Source organism: Suricata suricatta, chromosome 4 (genome assembly GCF_006229205.1).
Source record: "Suricata suricatta isolate VVHF042 chromosome 4, meerkat_22Aug2017_6uvM2_HiC, whole genome shotgun sequence".
NCBI lineage: Eukaryota > Metazoa > Chordata > Mammalia > Carnivora > Herpestidae > Suricata > Suricata suricatta.
The window spans coordinates 29,206,398-29,225,498 of NC_043703.1; the positions used below are offsets into that span (position 1 = coordinate 29,206,398).

Here is a 19,101-nt window from a genome sequence, read left to right on the forward strand (position 1 = left end):
ATATTACCACTTGAATAGTCCTCTCTCCTCTATGCTGACTGCCTTTGTTGAGGTCCTCAACAGGTCATACTGAACTACAACAATAAGTGCCTAACTGATGTCTTTTGTTCATTGTGCCCAATACATTCTATCATCAGGAGAAGCAATATAACGGAAATTGGATGGATAGGGGAGGAGCAGTGCCTTATCTTATTGTTGAGTTAGGAAGCAGAAATTGTCCTGACCCCTTCCTCCATTCATCCAGTTAGGAATTAGGTATCTTCAGGGAGCCCTCAGTCTCCTCCCTATCACGTAAGAAGGACTAACCCTACCAGTATTAAAGTAAGTGGATGGCTAAAACTGTTTTTTTAATATTTAATTTTATTTACTTATTTTGAGAGAGAGCAAGCATGAACAGGGGAAGGGCAGAGAGAGAGAGGAAGAGAAAGAATCAGAAGCAAACTCCATGCACTATCACCCAGGAGACTGATATGGGACTCAATCTCACCAAGTGTGAGATCATGTCCTGAGCTGAAATCAAGAGTCTGTCACTTAACCAACTGAACTGCTCAAGTGCCCTGGCTAAAACTGTTAATATCTGGTGTTCAGACAAGAGAGCTTCTTTGGCTTTACAGTAAGCCCTGTCTTCTTGCATAGCCATTAATTTAATAAAGATAAGTTTTGCTTCCATTTGCTACAAACCATTTTATAATTTTTTCATCACAACCTGAGAAAGGACTGTAACAAATACCAAATTTACTGTTATCTCAGTAGCCGAGTATAAAGGGAATCATGATGAATTATAAAATTTTTATTAATAAAAAAAGAACAGGTTTTAGGAAAAGTGATTTTTTGAATACTTAATTATAAGATAAAACTTGGAACATGACATAGTATGTATAATGCCATCAATATTTCAAGCAAATGCAATGACAAATTTTGTATCTTTTAAATCACAGTAACTGTCTTAGTCTAAGTTACCCAGGAAATCAGATCTGAAACAAAAACTTGCAGGCAGGAAGTTTATTAGAGAGTACACTTAGGAATAAAACCTGTAAAAAGGTGAGGAAAGCAAGTTTAGGTAGAGGGAGAAGTTGAACTGAGGATCGGTTAAGAAGAGAAGCATCAGCCAAACCCACAGAGAGCTATAGAATTGGGAAGACCTGTAAATCATCCCCAAATTAAGGTAAAAAGGCTAGGCTCTTGTACTGCAATGTTAAGTCACTGAAGCAAACTGTACCTCAGGGAGGGGACACGACCATGGTCCAAGCAACAACGTTCTGCTGAGGACAATGCTCAGAAAAGGAAAGGCTCAGCTGACAGCTGTCAGTAGCCAGCACCTCTAACCATTGGAAAGTAAGTGACTCATCCCCAAAGGGCAGTCAATCAGGGCAATACACTATAATATCCATTTCACTTCACTCCTATCATTGCTCAATTTTATTTGCTTTAGAGAGTTCACCCCATATCCGGGATTCTGGGTTCTTTTTTTTTTTTTCCAGAAACCTAAAAGAGGAAAATAAGTGGGATAAGCCATATTCCTTTTTGCTACAATGAGTCTTAATGCTACAACTGAAATTCATAGTGACCCTCCTACTTACTCGTCCTAGATTTTCTTCACCTTCAGCTAGAACCTCTGGTAGTCTAGGAATAGTATCCCTATTTACTTCTGATGACATGGGCCATTTACTCCTGCCAGTATAGAAACTCTTTTCTTGGTCTGTTGGTCTCTTGGACTGAGGAGCCTGAAGTGACTGTGAGCAACCAATTGGGCTCTTACTGTGTCCTCTGGTGAAAGCATTAGGCCTTTGGGAACTAGGAGCCCTAGAACTTCAGAGTCTAAGCAGGACAGAAAGCACAGATTCTCTAAGGGTTTACTTGGAGTAGAGCCATTACTCCTTTCACTCTGTGTTCTTGATTTCATATATTCTACCTATTAGGGAAACTACACCATGTAAGAGGTGTTGATTTAAGATGTATTATGTGTAGCTTGTGCCCTAATTGTACCTTCAATTCTATCAAAAGCAAGTTCTGGGTGGCACTTTATGTGATAAGTGGATCCAGTGGACATTGTGTTTGTTTCATTTTTCTCCTGTAACAAATTTACTGGATTGAAAGAAACCAAATTTACTATCTTACATTTCTGATGGTCAAAAGTCCTAAATCAAAGATGTTAGGAGGGCTGTTTCTTCTAGAGGCTCTAGGGAAGACTTCATTTCCTTGTCTTTCCCAGTTTCTTGAGGCTTCCTGCATTCCTTGGCTTATGGCCCTTCCTCCACAGTCAAAGCCAGTAGCATAACAATTTTAAATCTCTTTCTCCCCCTTCTTCTCCTTTCCTCTCTTTGTCATCACATCCTTTCTGATTTTGTTTCCATTGTCAGACAGCCTTCCCTCATTCTGACCCTCCTGCTTCCTTCTTATAAGAACACTTGTGATTACATTGGAACCTTCTGGATAATCTAGGATAATCCTCATCTAAAGATCCTTACTATAATCTCATCTGCAAAGCTACTTTGCCATGTAAGGCAACATATTCACAAGTGATAAGGATTACGACTGTGGATAATTTTGGAGGGGGACCATAATTCAGTCTACTACAGACATATATCTACTGCCATACATCATTTATTATAAAGTGAACCTTTTGTATGAGACAGTGCTTTTCAGGATCCCATTATTTGGAAACAGAACTCTGTAAGCCTTCATATAATGGGTCTGGCCAATGTGGGCAGAAAAGGCAAATCCAAAGCAGAACACACAGCACTCCCTGGCAAGTTGAATCACTGGCCTTTCCAGGGTAGAATAGATCTTCTTGCAAGTGGCTGTTTGATCTCCTTCAGGGATCATGGTGTATTAAAGGCTTAGTGTTGGTCTCTTTTACTGGCAGGTTGTACATTTGGCTGTTGCAGTAGCTAGATTATCATTGTTAACACAGAGCATTAACTGTAAGTTCCACAAATAACCTCCATCTCTGCACATCTCTGTGCATGTGCTCTCTGTGCCTCCAGTGGCACAGCTAGCTAATCTAAAAGCAGAGACTAGCTAATATCAACTAGCAGAGTAATTCTGTCTATGTGTCATTCATTGTCTCTATCATGATGGAATGTTATCTGACAGGCATCACCATGGGATTTGATTCAAACACTGCCACACTTCAAACCTACTCCCATATGTCCATTCTCATGTCTCTTCCACAGCCCTCCTTCCCAATCTTTCAATCTTTTTACTTCCAGGCCCCTACCAAACACCCAAGCCATCTGCCACTACCTATTCAGGCTATTGTTCTTTATATGCAAAATGGATGATCCTAGATAAGGCATGAAGTGCAAACGATTGGAGGATTTTGCCTCATCACTATCAGATCATAGTGTAGCAGCAGTTCATTTCAGCTTGCATCTACTTACCAAGTCAACCTATGCTCAAATTAAGCTCAGCCTCTTTTCTCCTCCACCAGTCAGTCTTAAGGAACTCCCTAATCCCATGCAGCCATATGTTTAATGGTTGAAGGCATAGGAGTCTGGCCAATCGCTTCTCAGCCTTTTGGCTAAGATCAAGTGTAGCATAGGAGTCTGGCCACACTTTCATCCAGCTTACTTTTGCTCTGGCCCTGCTTATGCCCAATCTTGGATATATTACTTATATCTTGCCATAGGTTTTACTGGGTCCACTCGGACTTATGAGTTAGTGGGACTGACAACACTCAGCTCCTATTAGGCAGTTCTAGCCACTTGACATCTTATGGTGAGGTGCTCTGCCTCTATCAGGGCCCACATAGCCTACCAGAACCATTTTTCAATAGTGTATGATTTTTGTTGTTGTTAAAATTTGTTTTTGCCTTGCTTTAAAACCCTTGGATTTTTCTTTGTGATTTTCCCATGGAAATTTCCCATTCATTCTGCAGCATCTTTCCCCAACACTGATATATCTACTATCATAGACTCTGTCATGTCGTATGGCCTAACAAGCAAAATTGCTTTCCCCCCAGTTAAGAGATGATGCAGAGCCCTTTATTGTTCTAGGCAGTACTTAAAGTTGGCAGCTATTTGTGTCATTCAGGAAATGTGTCAGAGCAATATTCTCAAGTAAATATTATGCCTACAGACCCAGAGAAGCCTAGCAAGTGTTGTCCTTCCTTCTTTGTGGTAGGAAGTGTGAGATGTGATAACTTACCCTTTACTTTGTAGATGTCAGACATGCCTCAGACCATTGGAACCCTAATTTTCAGCATTTCATTGTCTATCCCTAGCGCATCTATGGTACTCAGCAAGAGTAATCTAGTTTTAATGTCTTTATAATGAACACTTTCCTTAAGCCTCTCAAAAGCTTAGGCTATTACATCTACAAGTGAATTCCGTCTACACCTCTCTCACCTTAGTTCACCCCCAGTGAGTCTTAGCATTTATGCAGTTCTACCCATCTCAGGGCCGTCATGCTCAGTCTACCCCCAGTGATGGACTATTAGGTGTTTTGTTGCTGTGTAACAGTATTGTCACACACTTAGTGGTTGACTATATTGCATACTTACTATCTGACAGTTTCTGTACATTAGAAGACTGGGCAGGGCTTAGCTCTGTCCTCTGCAAGGCTACAATCAAGGTGTCAGCTGGGGCTACAATCTCATCTGAGACTCAGGTGAAAAAGGAAACATTTCCAAAGTCATATGGTTTTTGGCAGAATTCAGTTCCTTACAGGCACTCAGTCCTTACTGGCTGTTAGCCAGGGACTACCATCAACTCCTTGCTTTGTGTACCTCTTTGTGTGGTGGCTCACACATGGCAGCTTGCTCCTTCAAAGTCATCAAGGAAGAGGAGGTCCCAGCAAGATGGAAGAGATAATATAATATTAACTTAATCATAAGTGTGTAATCCTGTACAGCCTGTCATTTTTGCCATATTCTATTGGTTAGAAGAAATTTTCAGGTCCTACCTACATACACACATACATGGGGAAATGCTTATACAGGGACAGGTATTTTAGGAGATGGAGATTAGGGGTCACTTTAGTAACTGTCCACCACAGATGTGGTTCCCATTGCCAACCAACCAATGGATGATCCAGCTCCAACTTTCTATTTTATTTCACTTTTAAAATTTTTAAAAATTTTTAATTATTTTTGAGAGAGAAATAGAGACAGACAGCGTAAGTAGAGTAGGAGGAGTATAGAGAAAGGGAGACACAGAATCTGAAGTTGGCTCCAGGCTCTGAGCTGTCAGCACAGAGCCCAAAGCAGGGCTCTAACTCGTGAACCATGAGATCATGACCTGAACCATAGTCAGATGCTCAAGTGACAGCCACCCAGGTGCCCTATTTGTTTTGTTTTTGAAGTTTACTTATTTATTTTGAGAGACACAGAGACAGACAGCATGGGGGAAGGACAAAGATAGCAGAAGAGAGAGAATTCCAAGCAGGCTCTGACATGGGGCTCAATCTCACAAACCATGAAATCATGACCTGAACCAGAACCAAAAATTGGACACTTAACCAACTGAGTCACCCAGATACCCCCATTCAACACTGTATTTTAGAGTTCATTTCTTCAGTGACTTAACTGAAGAGCTGACTGACACAACTGACTTAAGTCAGGTTCCCTGGGAAACAGAGTTAGAAATAGAGACTTGCATGCAGGAAATTTATTGTGGAACGCTCTTAACAATACTGCTTGTGAATGTGTGAGAAAAGCAGGACGGGTCAAGAGAGAGAAGGAAATGGAATTGCAATGCAGTTGCAACAAAGGCCTTGGCTAATTCCATGGAGAATTGTGGAGCTGGGATGGCTCTTTGGAATCATCCTGAATTAAGGTCCAGAGGTCCAGGTCTTTGTACACTACATCCACCAGTTAGATGATGAAGGCTCCCCTGGAGCTGGAGTGGAATCTTGGGTGAGACAGTTCCCTAAAGCCAAGAGCAACTTATGAAAAGGGACTTTGCTATGAGCAGCCAGCAGTCAACACTCCCAGCACCTGGGGGAATAAGTACCTCAGACCTGCAAGGTTATCTGGGAGGCACATCACTGTAGAAATCTTTAATAAATCCAAAAGCATGACACAAAATATAGTTTAGTGAACTTTCTGATGTTTGACTTGAAAAAGCAAGAAAATTTAGGACCCAGGGGAATGAATGTATTTTTATGCTTTTGGCTATTTTTTCATAAATATTTCCTCTTTCAGGCAGACTACTCATGGAAGCTAGCTAGAGCACACACTCTTTGACAAGATGTTGGAGCTGTTATGTCCAGTAGGAACATTCTTAGCTACAAGTAAGAATATTTACAGTAGCTGAGATAATTTAGAATCCTCTTCTTGCATAAAAATTAGTTTGAAACTTTGTTCAATGGCTTTATAATGTCAAGGCCAATGTCAGTGATGCTGTTGGCCTTTATCGTGTAGCTCTTGTCTCAGAGCTATAAATGTCAGCCATCCTGCCCATGTTTGAAGTGGAAAGAGAGACAGAAACAAGAAGAATGTATTCTCCTTTATCTTGCTGGCCTGAATTGTGTCCTAAAGCACACCCTAAGTGCAGAAGAGGCTCACAGAGAGAATATCTCACTTTTTTCAGTTTTTAAAGTAGAGGCAGGCAAGGAAGAGGGAGATTTGGAATGGGTGTGATGAATCAATAAATTTGGTTTTCAAATCAGGTTTCTGTTTTGCTGATTGAGGTCAGATGCACAAGTGTTAATGGCCAGATATGAGATGATAAAATGCCATCATATGGCTGAGAAGCCAAATCAAGACTACTACTGGGATGGAAGACCATCTGTATCACTAGGGTCCAAACAGGAAAACAGAAAAGTGTGTGCCAAGTAATTAAGAGAGGGAACTGAATATAAGGAACTAATTTCAACAGTAGTGAAGGAGCTGAGAAGCCAAATGAAGGACAGAGGCATTTAAAGATTGATATCTTTAGGAAGCCACTATAATCCTTATGGCAGAAGAGACCAAAGGAGGAGATGCTATTGTCAGCTTCCAGGAGTCCAGGCTGCCCAATGAGAAGTGGTTCCACAACAGAGGTTACCTGGCTGGAACTGGATCATGGAAAGAGAAGCTGCCAGCAGGAGCTAGAACCACAGAGATGTTGCCCACAGCAGAAAGAGAGGTGGTGGCGGTAGGTCAGGGAAGCATGATTTCTCTCCTCTTCCCACTTACCAATCATCCATTTCACTCCATTGGCAGAATCTAACTTGAGGCTAGCTGGCAAGGGAGCCTGGAAAATGTAGTTTGCAGGACTCATTCCCTTGCTGTACTGAGCAGGGAAATGGAGAGGAATGGACTCAAGAGGAAATAAGCAAATTACTGGCCCACCATCCCACCAGCATTTAGGGGTGCCCTTTAGGAAGTCAGTGGAAACCAGTTTTTCTCCAGAAGCAATGTTGTCTTTGCTCTACTTCATAAATAGTTAAGTTCCTGACATGCCACATCATACAGATATGATTATTTTGTCTCAACTAAGAAAATACTGTCACCATAAATTAGGAAAATATGAACTATTTTTCATGAATTAGATGGTTTAAAACTTTTTAAACAGCTTCTGGTGCAGTCTAAAAGGCAAACTTGGGGCACCTGGGTGGTTTAGTTGGCTAAGCATCCTAACTGGCTCAGGTCATGATCTCATGGTTCACAAGTTTGAGCCCCTCATCAGGCTCACTGCTGTCATCACAGATCCCTCTTCAGAACCTCGGTTTCCCTTGGTCTATGACCCTCCCCCCAACTCTCTCAAAAATAAAGAAAACATAAAAATAAATAAATAAAAGGCAAACTTGACTTTATAGGGGCAAAATCTTTTTGAGAGTTAATTATAAAGAGTAAATCAACTTATTTTTACTTTCAAAATATAAAAGTAAAAATATTGATCAAAACAGGAAATTGAACTAGATGTGACTAAGATTTTCATGTTAATTATGTATAAATTAACAGAGAACGTGAGCCATGGATGCTATATAATTTTTGATCACAGAGATATACCATAGCCACCAGCCACTTGAGAGGAAACTGTAATCTGTTTGGACTATTATTAATCAAACCATCAGAATTCCAAAAACTCACTGAATTTAATGAAAGTAAGCAATATGTTTTGTGAATTAACAAATCATCTAAGAGCAGAATGTTTTAGGGAGACAAGTAGTCTTTAGATTCCATTCTTCTTGTAACGTCATGATGAAGTAAATTTGTGTTAGTGGATAGGATTCTTAAAAAACATAACTTCCAGGGACACCTGTGTGGCTCAGTCATGTAAGTGTAGGACTCTTGATTTTGGCTCAGGTCATGATCTTGTGATTCATAAGGTTGACCCCCCATTAGGCTCTGTTCTGAAAGTGTGGAGTCTGCTTGGGATTCTCTCTCTCCTTCTCACTCTGCCCGATACCCTGCTTATTCTCTATCTCTCCCTCAAAATAAAGAAATTCACATTAAAAAATACTTCCAAATCCAAGTATATATAACTCAAAGTGTATCACTGTTTCCTCCTCTAAGCATAGGATTGGGACACATCTCAAATAAGGGAGACCACACACACTATTAACAATAATAGTTATGCCTGACAGGTAGTGTGCTAAACAAGTCCTTGACATATATTATTTAACTTAATCTTGAAAGAATCTCATGAAGTAGGTGCCATTATTACCCTCATATTATTGGTGAGAAAACTTAGCCTGAAAGAGGATAAATGTCTTTAAAATAAGATCATGCCTAGTATAATCATTTTAGAGCCATTTAGATATATCTTGATATCTAGATTAGCCAAGAACTATCTTGAAAATAATGTATTTAAACACATATTATATAATTGAAAATAGTATATTTCAAAATAATATATTTGATAGGATAAAATTACTATTAAATATAAGAATTTCAATAGTCCCTTAGGGTTTAGGGAGATATGATTTAATTATTAAATTATTTAACTTTAGTAATAATGACCAACCTAATAATTTATAAGCAACATTGAAGTTTTCAAGGTTAAAATGCTAGGTTTTTACATATCCTTCAAATAATTATAGTTTACATAACTTTCTTTATCATTTGTGAAAGCCTCTTCTGGTCTAAAATGCATAAGATTTTTAAAATGTGATTTGCATTCAAATATATATTATTGAATCTCATATATTTCAAAGAATATATTCACTTAAAAATATTTTAGAATACTTTTTCAGGGCTGAAAATATCCATATTTACCTCAAGGTCCCTAGAATCTAAATTTTTCTTTATAGAAAATCATAGACCTAAAATGTATATCTTTAAAAACTAATATGAATAAAAAGAAAAAAGTGTGCCTCTTCATATCTACAAATTACTGAATCTTCCAAGACTCTAAAAATACATTTGTTTAAAGCAAGATGTCAAGATCTGTCGGGGCTCCAATATGTAATTTTTGTTTAAAAGAATTTAAATAGCCATGTTGAATTTTTTCTGTTCATTTTGTAGTATTAAATATATTATATAAAATAATTTTCATTTTAAAGTGCATATGGTCATTTTACCAGGAATGTAGAATCATGGGTCCTTAAAGGAAGGTTGCCAAAGAGTGAAACATACTTTTATTCTTCAAGCTTGAGCATTTTTTTCCATCCAAATTGTTCTCAGCTACTAAGTTTGTTTTTAAATGGCCTCGGCTACTAATTTTGTTTTTAAATGTACCAACACTGTTGTACAAATTTGGGAAACAAACCCAAACTCTTGACTTGACCACGGCATTTGGCATTTTCACTAGTCTTGATGTTCCTCATAATATGCATGCTTCCTGTGTTTGTGTCCTATGGCGTTAGTACAATATTAACCTTTTAAATGAAACTAACCACATCAATCATTGTCCTCATTTATGTTTCTGCCTGCTATTTACTACACCAGTGCTGATGGCTTCCTTTAGAAAAACAAAAAAAAAACAAAAAAACCCACAAGATAGAGTACAAAAAGATGCAGCTATAGAATACAAAAATATTTAATTCTTTGGTGTTCAGAAATTGTACTTCCAGCTTTTCAATTTCAAGTGGAAGGGACAAAATCTGTGATCATACATATGAAAGATGAAGCCATAATCTTACATGATCATTGACAAGAGATGCTTCTGAGAAATGAACATCATTAACAACCACAAAGACTAAAAAATACTACGCATGTGTTTCATTTACAAAATGGGCAAAGTCAGGATTTGCCTTAGTTCAGCATTAATCTTGGAGGGTGATCCTTTCAGGGCGATGTCTGAAGTCCTGTCTAGCCAATTCTGACACCCAACCCGCCCAGGGCTTCCTCCAGTCTCCCGCACTCTCCTCCACCCTCCCTCTGAACCAAAGGCACACACACGCCCAGCACCGCCAGAACATAAAGCTAAGATGGCAGCGCGGAAAGTACTGGAGCGGCGCTCAGTGGGGCTAGAAAAACAAAAGCAAAACTCTCTAGATAGTTTTTCATTCTGCATTTTCTGTGATCACAAGACTCCCCACCCTCATTCCAACATATAGGCGGTGTAAGACATTCAGTAGTAGTGCACGCAGGATTGGCAGGCAGGGACTCTCGCTTTGCACGTTGCGAGAAATCCAGATCTCCCATCTGCAGCAACTGTTCAGGTGGACCCTTGCGACTTGCCTTGGAGACCACCTTCCCCTCAAATCCCCTTGACAGGGGAATTAAGAGTGACTCCTAACGCCCTTTCGTTCCCGGCTTGCGCTCCATTCCCTGCCAACCCTTGGAAGCCTTCCCAAGTGCCCAGCTGCCACGGCAGTAGCTGTAGCATTGCCCAGGGAGCGCGCAGTGCCTAGGCAGGAAGAGGAGGCGGAGGAGGAGAAAGAACTCTGCATTGGCTATCAATTTAGAGTGGAACGGGTGTTGCCTCTGCCGTGGAAGGAAACGCGGCCAACCGCAACAGAAACGCCACCCTCGGCCACCTAAGTGAGCATGTGTGCGGTTTCGCGCACGCCTAGTTGCTCGCTCAGTGACAACGGTGTTCGTAGGAAATTATCCAGTTACCGGGTTTTGCGAGTACCCAGAATGCTCAGGAAAGGGCCTTGTGGTAAAAACTGAAGCGAAATTGAGGGGTGGGAGGAACTCTGAGAACAGTGCAACCTCTGGGTTCAATCCCCACTATAAACTCCAAGAGAGTAATGACTAGGCAAGCCACCACCTAAACCTGAACTGGAAATGCTTTTCTGTGCAGGCATCATTCATTCATTCATTCATTCATTCATTCAGCTAATACCTGGTTCCCTTCTGCTTAGGGCTAGAACCTTGTGCAAGGAGCTGGGAATGTAAGGTGGGAACAGACACATCTATCATTCCTGTCCTCATAGAAAAGTCTAGTATGTTTTATTTTGCAGGTTACAATTTGTGAAAAGTCATGTCCATAGGTGGACATCCATCCTGGACGTTTGAGCTTTTTTGTCAGAGCTTTTTGGCTACCTGGCTGGCTGCTCAACAGTAATGAGCCCTTACAGTTCCTACTTGTTCAGGCCTTTAACTCTACTAGCCTTTCACTACCTCTATCTTTGGATTTGGGGAACTTCCTATTCAAGTGAGATTTAAATCTGTGCTAGAGCATCAGGAGAGGAATTTAGTTTAACAAATGATTATTGGTGACCTACTATGTGCCAGTTTCAAGGCCGGGGCCTGAGGAAGGCACAGAGGTAAACAAGAAGCTCTTGTTTATGAGCTCATAGTTGAGGAAACAAGTACAAAACCTGTTTAACAGGGCTACTGACAATGCTAAAACACAGACTTCCCATGCCAGTCCTTTGTCCCTACGTTTTCATTATCCCACTTGTGGCTATCTTTTTTTTTTTTTTTTAATAAAGATATCCATCTGTTAAGGCCATAGGTAAAATGCACTGCTTTAGCATTCTCTGCCCCCAAAAGCTAGAATTAATTTCCCCACTCATTGCTTGTACTTTTCAGAACACGTAACAAAGTTTTGGGTGTTTTTTTTTTTTTTTTGATGAGGACATTTATGGAAAAAGCATAGATTTAAGAACTAGTAAGTAGATAAAGAAAATACTAATGATAGGACTTAAAAATGATTTTGTCAGGAGTATAAATTAGGGAAGCTCTTTAAACCGAGTGTCTAAAGGATAAAACTTAGTAGCATTCAGGGTTGAGTGGCACATACATTTCTAGTGTACTTACTTAGAAGGGACTAGTAGAACAGCTTGACACAAGGGATTCAGCTAATGTCACATTTTAATAGATAACAATGATAAGATCTTTGGTAGATATGATATTTTCAAATGTTCCAAAGTCACAGCTACAGCTTCAGGTCATATTTGAGTATTATCTCTAGAAATGTAAGTCTGGGAAGAAAAAGATAAGCCATTAAGTGACCACTGTCAAGAGATAGGTGTGCACTCTAAGGATGAATGTGGGGTCAACATAATACGTAATAAAAGTACTACTGCACTAAAGGATTAACTATGATGAAATGCTGAGAACAAGAGTTTAGGAATGCCTCTGGCTTGTGCATACTCGCATATCTTGTCAATTCTACTTTCATAGAAAAAAGAATGCATAGCTTATTACCTGTTTTTTTGATGTAAAAGCTATTTTAATCCTGATAATAAAAAATACAAATGAAAATAGCCAGAGATACTTCTAATTGGGCTGGCCGTTTTCTTGCCTTGGATTCTGATTAAGCAGTACTGTTCCCAATAAATCTTCATGCTGGCAGCACCCTTTGAGAAAAAGTAGCAAGAGTGCGTGACACTCATTCTCTGGCGGTGGGACATTCCCTCTTTCAGGTCCATGTTCTCCCACCTGGAGGGAACCCCATTACCTGAAGCCAATAGCCTGTAGCTGACAGCCTTCCCAGCGCTTTCCTTAGTCTTCCTCAAGCTGCTAGTAAAACCCGGAGAAGTGACTTTCTTTCAGAATCCGCACCACTCAACCTCCCCACACCCAAAGCCCTGAGGCGGAGGGAGTGGCGGCGAGAGGGGGGTGGGGAGGGAAAAGGGTTGGGGTTACTGAGCATGTGCGAGGAGTGGCGCATGCCCAGTGCGGCCGGCAGCTTCCCATTGCGGGTAGTCCCGGCGGTGGCAGCGGTGGCGGCGGCGGCAGCGGCGGCACCGCCTCCTCCTCGCACTCCCGAGGTGGCGGGGTTAGATGAGCGGTCCCAGTAGCGGCAAGGGCGGCGCAGGGGGGAGGAGGAGAAGACGGAGGAGGAGAAGGAGGACGCTGTCTTTGTAGTCTCGTGCTGCGGGAGCAAGAGGCCGCCGCCGGAGCCGTCGTCGTTGGAAAAGGGCTGTGTGTGCGCGCGCGTGTCTGCTTGCCCGGCCCGCGGGGACGAGGCGGCGGCGGCGGCGGCTGCGAGGATGATGATGTGCTCAGCGACTGCTTCCCCCGCCGCCGCCTCCTCGGGGCCCGGCGGGGACGGATTCTTCCCAGCCGCCACCATCTCTTCCTCCCCGGCGCCGGGGGCGCTGTTCATGCCGGTTCCTGAAGGCTCCTTGGCTGCCGCGGGGCTGGGGCTGGGGCTGCCGGCCGCGGACTCCCGGGGTCACTACCAGCTGCTGCTGTCAGGCCGGGCCCTGGCCGACCGCTACCGGAGGATTTACACAGCCGCGCTCAGTGACAGGGACCAGGGGGGCAGCAGCGCTGGACACCCAGCCTCCAGGTGCGTCTCCAGTGCCCTTCCTTGCGCCACATACTGTGTGTGTGTGTGTGTGTGTGTGTGTGTGTGTGTGCATGCATGCATGCATGTATGTCTACGTACCTGGTTACTGAGCTTTCTACAAGCGCTAGATGCTGGCTGGTAGAAGCACTTACTGAGATAGGAGGGTGCGATGACAACAGTTTCTGCTCAATGTGTGTGTGTGTGACTGTCTTTGTGGGGGGGTTAGTGAGAGTGGGAGGTAGCATGTGATGCTAGAGAAGGTGATGGTGCCCGTCGGTTACGACACGTGTGTGTGTATTGTTGAGGAAGGAGGAGAGATTGGTTGAGGGGAAAAGGGCAGTGCACGTAGAGAATTTGCAAAAGTGGTGAGGGAAGTGGCGTTTCCAGTAGCTCTGCCGCAATGGTATTTGCACGCATTCTTCCCCCAACCTCCCCAATGATATTCCATCCTCCACTTTCCACCTCCCTTAAAAATCTGCCTTTCACTACCGGGGGCAGTGGTATAGGTTAAGGATAGTGTTATCTATTGCCATAGTAGGATGAGTTTTAGATAGTCATGCCTTAGGGTGAGGCATGGAGTTTAAATTTAAAAGATTTATGCAAAGGGGATGCAGATGGAGATTTATGTGAATGTGAAAGGTGTCTGATAACAGATTTTTAGAGCTGTACTTTGGTAACTGGACCTTTTGGTATTCTAGAGATGTGATTGCAGCTGCACTTGTGTTCTGATGTCCCATCGGCCATTTCCCTTATCTTATGTTCTGTTTCCTCTGTCACTTCAGAGTAGAGGGGGTTAGGGGGTTTTGTGAGGAAATGGGGAAAGCTGTAGAACTTGGAAATATTACTGCTTATACAATATTTACCTGCCACCAACTAAAAAATTTGAGTAGTGCCTACATCTCTTCCTAAGCTTGCTGCATCTTCAGCTTCCTTCTCTATGTAGAAGATATGAAATCACTTTCATTTTCCTTTTCTTAAAATGTGTGTGTGCGTTTGTGTTTTCTGAGGATTCTCTTACTGTTTTCTTTTCCATGTCCCTACATGCCACATACCCTGCAGGATGATGACTGACTTGTTTCACCAGCTTGGCTTCGACAGTGGTAATTGGGAGTTGGCTTCATCATTTTTTTCCTCACAGCTTCTTGCAACACATTGAGAAAGCATAGTATTATTTTGTCAAATAAGTTACAGAGTTTATGGTATTTATTGAATGTGCAGTGTGTTAGACAATAAAAAGTTGTCCTTTTCTTTCATTATGAAAGGGACTAGGCTGTAAGTCAGGAATTTGTAATTTACCGTAGTGTACTGGAGTTCTTACCCTTTGCAGAGTGTGAAGAGGGAGCTTTGCTCCCACTTCCTCTGGGGTAAGCCAGTCTTCTCAAGTCTATAATAGTTGACAGGATCGGGCAGTTTTATTATATGGATATGAATGTGTGTAACTACCTTTTGCTGTCCAAACTGAAGGCCACAGTGGCACAAGTCTACTTCTTGCTCATGTTTTTGAAAACAGCACAATACCTCACTAGAAGGTTTTCTGTGGTGGGTATGATTTTGAGCTGTGAGTCTCTGAATTGTCATACATCTTTACAAAACCCTCGTAGAGACTTTGAATTTATTTTGTGTGTTGTTCCAGTCTTAGGATTTGCTACTGGTGTATTCCTATTTTAACTTTCTGCTTATATACTTATGTGATAATATAGTTTTGTGCATCTGGAACTATATTAACAGTTTTAGGCAAAACTAATATATGTTAATCAAGTACATAAAATTTATGTGTTAATTTTAGTCATTGATCCATTTTTGTACAAGTGGTCGATTACAATTAATGAAAAATGCAAGTATTTCAAGAAGTAGTCATGGAAACCAGCCTTAAGTTGTGTAATATTGCCTTCTAGTGCTTGTTCAGAACATTATTGCTTATTTTAGTTCACATTATTTTATCAAAGTCAGCCTGCACCTATCCTTTATTGAGGATTTGCTTAGGAATTCAATCACGTTTCTTATTAAATATGATGGGGCTAGTGGAGCTGGGATGTAGGTTGTGAATGAATGGTATAACTATTTGAATAACGGAACTAGTTGAGTTTGAGGAGAAGAAGAGATCTATCAGACAGAGAAGGGAGCAAGAATAGAGGAGTGAGCTTCAGATTTAAAGGTGTGAGAGAAAGGAGATCCTAAAGGAAGCTGGAAAAAAAAAAGATAATAAAAAATTAAGAAGACAGCTGTGAGATAGTGGCAGCTCTGGTCCTAAGAAAGTGGCTTGAAAGTTCTTAGCAGTGTTAAATCCTTAAAAAAGTGAGAACACTTTCCAAGTCACTGATGACTTTTGAGGAAGTGGTCATAGATGTGGTGAGGAGTCATTGGGAGATATTGGGGTAACAGAGTTGCAGGGTTGAGGGAAGGATATTCAGATATGGAGAGTGGGTGGGAAATGTTCAGTTTGTGGAAAAAGAGAAATTAAAGAAGTGAGAGAGGAGATAATTGATGTGAGAGGACTCAGATCTCAGGGACAGGTTTAACATGTCAGGTGGAGAGGTTAGCCATTGAAAAAAGTTAAGGGCTAGTCTTCCTTTAGTATAGAAAGGGAGGAGTGAAGTATTTATAATAAAGACTGGAGTTGATTGAGCCTAAGAATTCTGTCATGTTCATTTTAGTAATCCCAATGTATAGCACAATTTTTGGCATCCATTCTGTAAATACCAAGTGTCTGCTGCGTGCAGGGCTCTGTTTTATGTGCTGAAGATGTAGCAGTGAGCAAAACAGACAAGGTCTCTACTCTTTTAGACTTCTACACTAGAAGGGAGAAATAAACAACTGATAGTTTCTGGTAGTGATAAGTGACTATGAAAGAAATAAAACCGATGTCTTTGATAGATAATTTATAGTGAGGGAGCTATTTTAGGTAGGGTGGTCAAGGACAGGCTTCTTTGGCAGTATGAATCATTTAAGTTGAATCATAATAATGGGAAGGCAGATCTAGAAGAAGATTGTTTTAGGAAATTATAAAGGCTCTGGGGTGGAAATGAGCTTGTGTTCAAGGAAAAAAACAAGGCAAATGAGTTATCAGTGTTGAATGAATGAATTACTGTGAATTATGTTTTAGATGTCCTGTAGGGTAGTTGAGGGTTACAAAGCTAATGTAGTCAGTGACTTTGATGGCATACTAGTGAAGTGGTTAAGAGTTTGGACTCTGGGGTTTATTATTTTATCTCAAAAATGATTTAGTCTCAAAAATAAGTAAAAAACATAAAAAAAGGAGTTTGGACTCTGAAGCTAGATTAGTTTTACGAGTTTTTTTTTTTATGTTTATTTATTTTGAGAGGGAGGGACAGAGAGAGAGAGAGAGGAAGAGAGAGAATCCCAAGCAGGTACCTCACTGTCAGTGCAGAGCCTAATAGGGGGCTCAATCTCATGAACTGTGAACTCATTACCTGAGCCAAAATCAAGAGTTGGTTGCTTAACCCTCTGAGCCACCAAGCACCCAGATTGGTATTAAAACCTGGCTCTACCACTTTTTAGCTGTTTGACCTTAGGTACATTATATAACTTCTATGCTTCAAATTAAAAAAAATTTTTTTTAATGTTTTTTATTTATTTTTGAGAGACAGAGATAGACAGTGCGAGCAGGGGAGGGTCAGAGAGAGAGGGAGATACAGAATCCGAAGCAGGCCCCAGACTCAGTGCTAGCTGTCAGCACAGAGCCTGATGCAGGGCTTGAACCCAGGAACCCTGAGATCATGACCTGAGCTGAAGCCAGAGGCTTAACTGGCTGAGCCACCTGGGCGCTGCTGTGCTTCAAATTTTTTAAGAAAAATTTTATTGTGATATAATTAGCATAAAACATTATGTTAGATTCAGGCATACCACATAATAATTCTATTTTTGTATATATTGTAAAATGATCACCACGACAGACATAAACATCTATCATTACATAGCTAAAATATTTTTTTCTTGTGATAAAAACTTTTAAGATTTACTCTCTTAGCAACTTTCAAGTATATAGTATAGTATTATTAATGATAGTCACCATACTGAACAGTGCATCCCTGTGACTTCTTTATTTTATAACCTTACCTTTTGAATACCTATACCTATTTTACCCAGCACCCACACCTTCCCCCACCCATCTCCCCCGTCATCTCCCTTCCAGCTACCAGGCTGTTCGCTGTTATCTGTGAGTTTAGGTTTTTTGTTTTGTTTTAAATTTCATGTATAGATAAGATCTTATGGTATTTGTCTTTGACTTACTTCACCTAGCATAATGCCCTCAAGATTCATCCATGGTGTTGTAAATGTGAAGATTTCTTTTTATATGGCTGAAGAGTATTCAGTTGTGTATATTATACCACATTTTCTTTTTTTTAATTTTTTTAATGCTTTATTTATTTTTGAGAGAGAGAAACACACACAGCAGGGAGGGGCAGAGAGAGAGGGAGACACAGAATTCAAAGCAGGCTCCAGGCTCAGAGCTGTCAGCATAGAACCCCATGCGGGGCTTGAACTCATGAAGAGTGAGATCATGATCTGAACCAAAGTCAGACACTTAACCCACTGAGCCACCCAGGCACCTCTATATACCACATTTTCTTAATCCATTCATCCATTGATAGATACTGACTTTGCGTCCATGTCTTGGCTATTGTAAATAATGCTGCAGTGAACATGGGGTGCAGATATCTTTTGAGTTAGTGTTTTCATTTCCTTTGGATAAATATTCTAATGTGGAATTCTAGATCACATGGTGGTTCTATTTTCTAATTAAATTTTTTTTTTAATGTTTGTTTTTGAGACACAGAGAGAGCATGAGCAGGGGAGGGACTGAGAGGGAGACACAGAATCCGAAGCAGGCTCCAAGCTGTCAGCACAGAGCCTGATGTGGGGCTTGAACCCATGAACCATGAAATCATGACCTGAGCCAAAGTCAGGTGCTCAACTGACTGAGCCACCCAAGCGCCCTATTTTCTAATTTTTGAGGAAACTCCATACTGTTTTCCTTTTTTTTTTTTTAATTAATTTATTTTATTTTAGGGAGAGAGAGGAGCAGAGGGAGAGAGAGAATTCTGAGCAGGCTCTACAGTTGGTGTGGAGCCCAAAGTGGGGCTTGATCTCACAACTGTGAGATCATGACCTGAACTGAAATCAAGAGTCGAACACTTAACCTGCTAAGCCACCCAGGAGCCCAATTTACATTTTCATCAACAGTGTACAGCTTTCTCTTTTCTCTACATCTTTGCCAACACTTGTTATTTATTGTCTTTTTGCTCATAGCCATTCTATGTGTGAGGTAATAATCTCATCATGGTTTTGATTTGCATTTCCCTAATGATTAGTGGTGCTAAGCATATTTTCATATGCCTTTTGGCCAAGTGTAGGTCTTCTTTGGAAAAATGTCTTTTCAGATCCTCTATTTTTAATTGGATTATCATTACTGTTTGTTTTTCCTGTTGAAATATGAGTTCCTTATGTGTTTTTCATATTAGCCTGTTACCAGATAAGTGGTTTGCAAGTATTTTCCCACATTGTGTAGTTTGCCTTT

At 40.9% G+C, this 19,101-nt stretch overlaps 1 protein-coding gene and 1 non-coding gene across 15 annotated transcripts in view; both read left to right on the forward strand.

Annotated features, from left to right (window-relative positions):
- The first annotated feature begins 3,503 nt into the window (after positions 1-3,503).
- LOC115290872 lies at positions 3,504-3,700 on the forward strand. Its single transcript, XR_003908263.1, has one exon. It is a non-coding gene; the product is annotated as a U2 spliceosomal RNA (small nuclear RNA).
- Positions 3,701-12,961: 9,261 nt separating this feature from the next.
- MYCBP2 (MYC binding protein 2) overlaps positions 12,962-19,101 on the forward strand; it is a 267,757-nt gene continuing 261,617 nt past the window's right edge. For all 14 annotated transcript variants that reach the window (XM_029936570.1, XM_029936573.1, XM_029936574.1 and 11 more), the window contains exon 1: positions 12,962-13,562. In XM_029936570.1, coding sequence (XP_029792430.1) covers positions 13,261-13,562 — 302 coding nt within the window. In that variant the 5' untranslated portion in view covers positions 12,962-13,260. The remainder of the gene's footprint in view (positions 13,563-19,101) is intronic.